At 28.6% G+C, this 8,052-nt stretch overlaps 1 protein-coding gene across 10 annotated transcripts; it reads right to left on the bottom strand.

Moving 5' to 3' along the window:
• Window positions 1–180: 180 nt before the first annotated feature.
• On the bottom strand, window positions 181–7,566 carry LOC112716552 (agamous-like MADS-box protein AP1). 10 transcript variants are annotated; one of them, XM_072205448.1, is made up of 8 exons: window positions 7,304–7,566; window positions 5,857–5,932; window positions 3,715–4,392; window positions 3,303–3,345; window positions 1,779–1,890; window positions 1,145–1,192; window positions 522–735; window positions 181–423 (listed from the first exon to the last, which is right to left on the bottom strand). In XM_072205448.1, exons 1-3 carry the CDS (start codon window positions 7,486–7,488, stop codon window positions 4,333–4,335), a joined length of 321 nt encoding a protein of 106 aa, XP_072061549.1. In that variant the 5' UTR covers window positions 7,489–7,566; the 3' UTR covers window positions 181–423; window positions 522–735; window positions 1,145–1,192; window positions 1,779–1,890; window positions 3,303–3,345; window positions 3,715–4,332. The 10 variants fall into 10 exon arrangements, with proteins under 10 accessions (XP_072061549.1, XP_072061545.1, XP_072061543.1 ...); XM_072205444.1 differs by having other exon boundaries at window positions 3,303–4,392; XM_072205442.1 differs by having other exon boundaries at window positions 1,779–3,345.
• Between the last annotated feature and the right edge of the window lie 486 nt (window positions 7,567–8,052).

Raw genomic sequence — 8,052 nt, 5'->3', positions numbered from 1 at the left:
AGAATTTAGTTCAGTTTTTACCGGCGGTTTCGAACCGCCACAATGTTCTTACATTTTTCCATTAGAACTGTTTGCGGCGGTTATAAAACCGCCGCTAATTTCAATACAAATTTAAAAAAAAATTTAGATTTTCCTTTTAAAAAACACTAATTTTTTGTTTAATTTTAAAGATACATTTGGTTTGCTGATAGCAAGGTATCCTTCAACATGATCCTACAAAATCAATTCACAAAGAGTTCTATTACACAATCTCTAGTTTTTTATTTAGAAATTGCAATCATGATATAATTTAAGCATTTCTCTTCCTATGACTAATTACAAAATCATAGAAATTACAAAAGAGAAATGAGATAGTTTACACATGACCAGATACACATCTGATGATAATGCATTTCTCTTCCTCTAGCTTCTTTCTTCTCTCACCTATTTTCATGTTACGACAAGAATAGATAATCATAAACCACAATGAATTTTGCGAAAATGGTGGCAGAATACTAGGATTGATGGATCAAATTATGAACCTTGAGGCATCCAGGATTGGTGGACAGAGTCTCTTCTTTTCCTGCTAATAAAAGCAGTGTTGATTCCAATGACCATGACGTACCTTCTCTTAGGAGTTGATTAAGTTGCTTTTATATATCTTCTGATAGAGAAGCGCCATTGCGAATTGACTCCTGAGCTGCCTTTGCAGAAGCTAACTCCGTATCCAAGTTTGAAATAGTTTTGTCCAATGTTCTACATTCAACACAATTTCATAAGCTTTGAAATGAAAATTTAGCAGCACACAACACAACACAACAACATCATGGTATATAACTTACTGATGGAAATATACAAGACAGATTTTCTATTGAGCTTTTTTTCCCTTCATCGATGAAGCAAAACAATTAATGGATACAAAAAACGAGCTAAACCAATTTCAAAGTTCATAGAAAGAAAATTCAGAATAAATCAAACTAAAAAGAACAAACCAGAAGTGAATAATAACAAAATATCCATAATAAATGATAAAATCACAAGGATGTGAATTCTATGTTTTCTCTTTGCTCACGCACCTACACAAACATTTATGCCATAAGAAAATTTGCAAACAAGGCCCTTACTATGGATCTCAATAAAGTATAAGCCAAATAAAAGTAATTACCTTTTGTCAAGGTCCTACAGTTTCAGTTACAGCTGGTAGGCCTTGTACCTGCCAATGGAAAAAAAAAGAAAAAAAAAAGAAACAGGTTTATTTAGAAATAAGCTGGACTTGCAAAATTATCATGAAAATATAAGCAGGGTTGGACTTGTAAAATTATCATGCAAATATAGTTTTCCATGAAATCTTCTGCTTTATCAACAGTAACTTAAACATCATATAAAGTCAACAATTACCAGGAGAATAGGTGTGAAATATTTTCCAGATTTTTTTAATATTTTAAAAATTATGCTCCAAACGTTCTTTGATTTAAGGAGGGTGGTGGTGTTTTCTGATGTCTGATTTTTTCTGTTCACATTTTTGAGCTATGTCTTTTCCTTTTTCTCCCTTTTTATTATTTGTGCAGCTGCTTCTGATTTTAAATTGTGGGAGCTTATAAAACAATAAGCTGTACATGGATTAAGATACTGGAGCTATATCCAATTCACCAGGTAAATACAACAGCCATGTTTAATGAGTTTCTGAGTTTCTTATAAGTTAAACCATTGGAGTACTTCATGAATTTGGGCTATTTTTTCCAAAATGTGCTGCATATATTTAATGATTGGATGTAAGGTAAAAGAAGAGGGAAACATACCTAAAGAATCTCCAACTATATCAACTGTGGAGGGTGGAAATCTATAGACTGTTAGTCTGGCCTGGATCCATTATCAGGCTTTCGCCAAATCAAAACCAGCTGTGCTCTTGTTCTTGGCAGGAGTCATGGCATCATTGTTAGAAAATCAAATTAATGATAAAAGGCCAAGAACACCTATCATGTAATAATCCCTTATTATCACTGATGACTATGACAATAAAACTAACCTACTAGTACTTTAAAATGCGAAACATACCTAAGAAATAATATGAAAGTGAAACTAAAACAGCACACTTATAAATACCACCTGCACTAGTTTTGGTTTTAGTGAATGACATTGCAACAATTTCATTCATTAAAGTATAAGACAAACAAAAATAGTTGACTTCTGACATCTGAGGATTATATCTGTGATGGGTCTAGACCGTGGGGGTGAAATGCAATTCCAAACCATGGTTTCTCTTACAAGATTGGAATTAACGTTTTCTATGGTTGAGCTGCTGTTCTAAATCGATGTGTTCCTTGTTAGCATCTTTACACAATTTATGAGTGTGTCTAAGGTAGTGGTATGCATTAACTTAGGTTGTGTTTGTTGCATTCCCATTTGTGGTATTCTTTTGTGTTGGTAGCGAAGCAATGCAAGCAAAATAGTAAATAAGCATCCAAAGACTCTGAAGATTATGATATAGATGGTCCCTCATTTATCCAAGGCTGTTATTGTGATTAGTGATGGCCGATGAGGTCTTTAGTATGTGAAATAATAAAACATAGCAAAACAAAACCAAAACTACAAAGAATCAAAATTGATATAAGAGGGCACGCACAGTAAGATTGATATTTGATAACTATTCATTCTTGTTTCAGTAAAGCTATTAAAAGAAGAAAAAGAAAATGTAAACAAAGTTCCTTAAGAGTAATTTAATATACTAAAAATAAAGTTCTCTTCATAGAGAACAAACTCTTAAAATTTCAATACATTAAAAACTTTTAATTCATTATACATTTAATTCTTTTGACTTATAAAGTTTGATTCCAAATAGAAATCATCAGTGAATTATATGCAAAGACATACATTGTCTTTCTAAAATATTAAAATATGAATCACTTGAAATATAAAAAATATATATGCTCCAAAGGGTGGCTTTAGAAAATGAACACATCTAATTTACTTTCTAATTTACTTTCTAATTCTAATCACTTTCAAAACACATTCATGTAGCTAACTTTAATAATGAAAAGAGGCATAGTGTTGGCACTGAAAACTTACTATCTAGACAGTTCTTCCTAGAGGATGTGGGTATCCATCAATTAGAAAAAAATAAATAAAAATAAAATACTTTTGCAGTATTAAGTATGGTAGAAGATCATGCCATTGGAGCATAAGGCCAATTAAAGCAGAACATACTACACAATTAAGAAATTTTGTACTTAATATAATTTATGATGATCACATAAGAAGTAGATCATAATGAACCAAAAGAGGGAAAATATACCTTCTGAGATGATTTAGATTCTAAGACTTACTTTCAAATGAAGATAATTCGGATTTTGGTTTCACGTCTGTAAACTGCAAACATTTGGCATATTGTCGAACATTTGGCATGCAAAAGCATAAACAACATAAAATAGCACTAAAAATTATTCTTTGCAACACCAATTCAAAATTCAGCACCAATGACATGAAAAATCAGCAGCATTTCACAGTGACTCAGTAAAGTATCAGTCAATCGATCCAAACAAATTGAAATTCAAACTCAAGAAGCTTTTAACAGCATGTTTAACTATGTATAAATTAACACTAATTCTAATCAGAAAATCCTAATTCTAACTTAAACTCAACTAATAACGGCAAATAATCATAACCAAATTAAATTAACACTAGAATCAACATATAACTAATCCTAAATTAACTAAAACATAGGAGAAATCTGAGAACCTGAGTCGAAGAATAGAGCAAGAGCATAGGAGAGAGGGATGCAGTGGCAGTGACCAGCCGCTGCTGCGTCTGAACACGCTGGAACTGGAGTGGCCCTGTTCTGATTCTGCGGCTGGAAATGAGTGAGGTAGGGGCGAGTTACAGAGCCACAATGCGAGGTTGTAAGGAGGAGAAGAAGATGGTCGCGACGGCGCAGGATGGTAGCCAACGGCGAGACAAAGAAGGCAAGAGACAGGGGAAGAGAAAGAGAGAAATGATTTTTGCGGGAGTTGTTCGGCAAAGGTGGAAGAAGAAGAAGAAAGAAGGAAAGAAGAAGAAGAACATGACGGTGGTGGTTCTGTGGTTCTGACGGAGACGCTGGGGTGATGATCGATGATGGCGCTGCGTTGGTGGTCGAGGAGAAGCTAGGGTTGGAGAAGGGGGAGTCATTCAGAGAGCTCTGAACTTGGTCAAGTGAGTGACGAGGCACTGTGGGTTTTTGGCTCTCTTTTTTATTTGATTTCCGGTAGTTGGGAAGAATCGCCGCTATCTTGGTTTCTTTTGTAGCTGAAGCGCAAACCGCTACTATAACCACGCCTATCTAACTAATTTTGTGGCAGTTTGATAAACAGCCACCAATCAACGGCCGCTATCCTCCGTATTTGCTGTAGTGTTCAAACATTCCAATGCATAGTTTCCCTACAATAAATTAAAATCATTCTAGATTATTACTGGTTGAGACTTAAATAATCGCAAAGACTAATATATATATATACTGGTTATAATTATGGCAGCTGTATTGTTAAAATTAAAATAATATTTTAATATAAAAAAATAAAAAATAAAAATGTCGAAAATATAAAAAATATTATATTAATTTTAGTAATATTTTTTAAATATTATCATTGTATATATAACAATCATAGAATGATAGTCACCTTAGACTCCACCATATATATATATATATATATATATATATATATATATATATATATATATATATATATATATATATATATATATATATATATTAAATAATATAATCTTTAAAAAATATTTATTTTTTCATTTTACCTGAGAATTATATCATATCATAAATATATTCTAATTAATGAATAATATTTTTTCAATAATATAACAAAATATTCTAAAGTATAGGCAATTCATAAAAAAATAATGTGAACATACATGATTTAAAATTAAATTTTAAATTTTAAATTAATATCTATTCTCATTTATTTTGCATGATTTCAGGCGAATTAATTATCTCTCATGAACATTGAAAATAAGATATTATTATAAAACTTTAAGGAAATTGAAAATTCAAATTAAAAAAAATGGAAGATAAGATAAAAGAAAGTTTGGAAGAATATTTGATTTAAAAGATATGGCAAACACAACTTGAAGAGATAGCAAGCTATTGAGAAAGAGTTGTGTTGGGGATATTGTGCACTATATATAGAAAGAGAGGATAACATAAAAGGGAGGCAGACAAAGACGGCTAAAAAGTTTTTTTTTTATATTTTTTAGTAATTAAAATTTAACATATATAACTGATTAAATTATATTAATTTTATTAAAATTAAGTTAAACAAATTGATTTAATCGAAAAAATAATGAATCAAATTTTGAATTAATCTAAATTAATATTATTTTTTATAAAAAATGACTATAATACTTTTATTATAGAGAATGATTAAAATATTTTTATTATTTATATATATATATATATATTAATTTTAAAAATTCTAAATCCTAACCCTACGATAGAAAAATAAAAGACTAAAATTTAGGATTCTCAAAATTAATATATATATATATATATAATAGAAGTATTTTAGTCATTTTTTATAATAAGATATTGTAGTCATTTTTATAAAAAAATATTAATTTAGACCAGTTCAAGATTTAATTCGCCATTTTTCGATCAAATCAATTTGTCTAGCCTAATTTTGACAAAAAAATACGATTTAATCGATTATATATATTAAATTTTAATTATTAAAAAATATCTTTATAAAAAAATATTTTCAACGTCTTTATCTAAGTAACTCCTAACAGAAAAACTATGTTATACACACATACACTAGCAATAACAATAAAATTGGAAAATTAATAATATACCAATTAGAAAAGTATGTTTCTTGAATAAAGTATTAGTACCTGTGATCCACTTTCACCTCCATTGATTTTCAATGCATTAACATGTCTCTCATATCGTTCAAGGATGTTTTCCACGCTGTTTCACAAATGAAAATTAAATAAGAATTATAAATAAAAAAAAAAAATTAGGCATGGTGCCATTGGCTTTTAAGTTAATCCGGGTCACTCAAAATTTAAGTGTACCAAAACCCCACTGGGAGGGGAAGGTATACAAAAAGAGAGTAAGAAATGGAACATAGAATAATCATATGGATAAGATCACCATAAGAATAAGATTCATATATTGAATAATACTTATATATCAAACAAATTTTGTTTAACTATTGTTTATTACCTTAAAAGCCTTACAAATAGAAACATATAGTATAATGAGGTTAATGTTTAAAATGTTGTTACTGGAACAATATTCATAAATCAAGTTGGTTCCTAAAAAAATTTTCAAAATGCTTCAACATTTAATTATATCATGTGTATAAAAAAATCAACTATAAAATCAGTTAATTATATAAAATATATATTAAAATAAATTAAATATCATATATTTTTATATACAAATATAATAACTGATTTAATAGTTAATTTTTTTATACATATAAATTTTTTATATTTATCTTATAAACAGTCTATTGGTTCTTTCTGTTTATTAATATTTCTATGTTAGTTTTGCTATTATTTTTTGTATTCTTTTGCACTATTTTTTTGGTGTTATTTGTGCTCAGAATGCATTCCAAAAAAAAAAAAAAACAATCTAGATCTACTAATTTTCAAGTGTAGCAAAATTTGTTGGTAAATTATCTGTGAATTAGAATATCTGAAATAACAGTTATTTATGAACTAGTTTATATGGTAATAAAAAATTAAATTTATAGCGAAATTGACTGGAAAACAAAATTACGTGCAGAATAATATATATATTGAGAAAGGAATTAACATATAGTTGTTTCATGAAACAATATACTTGTGTGTTTTCATGAGATTATAGTCATTATATACGATGGTGATAAAGATAAAGGCATAAAGCTAAAATCACACCCTTCATAATACATAGAGAAGAAAAAGACTTGCAACAACGTCCGTACAACAATAACAATAATAATAATTGCTTTGCAGAGAGTAAATTAAAAAAAAAAACAAAAAGAGAAAAAAATCTGAATCTAACAGAGACATAATTATTCATGTTGTCTCATTTTATTAGTTTAAATTAAAAAAATAAAAAAAATAATTTTATGATATAATATCAAAATTTTATATTTAAAAAATTTAAAATTTGATATTTAATAAAAAAATACTTTAAATAAATTAAAAAAAAGTTGATTGAGAAAATATATTGAAGATATAACTATTTATATTATGTGCTGTTATTAAATTTTAGAAAAATTGAATTTACGACGAATATGAAGTGAAGAATACATAAATTAGAGAGAAAAAGGGAATAGATTTAGAAAACCTGGAATGAGATGAAAAGTGAGAGAGTTTGCCTGTGGTGTTGAAGATAATGAATGCAAGTTGAGCATCACAGAGAAGGGAGATTTCATGCGCTTTCTTCTTCAGCCCCGTTTTCCGTTTCGAGAACGTTACTTGACGCCTGATCTTGTTCTCTATCTGCTTCAACTCCACCTTCCCTCTTCCCATCACTCTATTTTTATTCCTTCTTTTCTTCCCCCTTCTCTTTTTATATCAACACCACCACACACCAACCTAATAAATAAGTTAGAGTGAAAACCAAGCAATAATAAGCAGGGAATCATAGTAGAGAGAGATAGATAGAGAGTAAATAATAAGGAAAAGTACAGGGGACGATGAAAATATTAAATAATGTGAAAAAATCATATGTTTAATTTAGTAGGTATGTGAATGGTTATTTTAATATTAAGATTTAGATGGATAATTTAGAGGTGTAATATATTTTTATTTTATTGGACTAATTTTAAAGTTTATTATTCACATTGTTCACAAAAATTATTGTCTACTTAGCAAAACTCAAATAATAATAATGATGATAATAATAATAACAATAAGGTTTAATTATTCTGTTGATCCTTATAATTTCATAAAATTTTTAATTAGATTTCTATATTTTTTTTCTTTTTAATTAGGTCTCTGCACTAAATTTTTTTTCAATTAAGTCCCTTTTAGTAGTAATTGACTTAATTTTATAGGGATCCAGCTAAAAAAAAGAATTGATATAGAAACCTA

The sequence above is a fragment of the Arachis hypogaea genome, chromosome 10 (genome assembly GCF_003086295.3).
Source record: "Arachis hypogaea cultivar Tifrunner chromosome 10, arahy.Tifrunner.gnm2.J5K5, whole genome shotgun sequence".
Taxonomy (NCBI): domain Eukaryota; kingdom Viridiplantae; phylum Streptophyta; class Magnoliopsida; order Fabales; family Fabaceae; genus Arachis; species Arachis hypogaea.
This window is presented reverse-complemented; position numbering and strand designations above follow the sequence as displayed.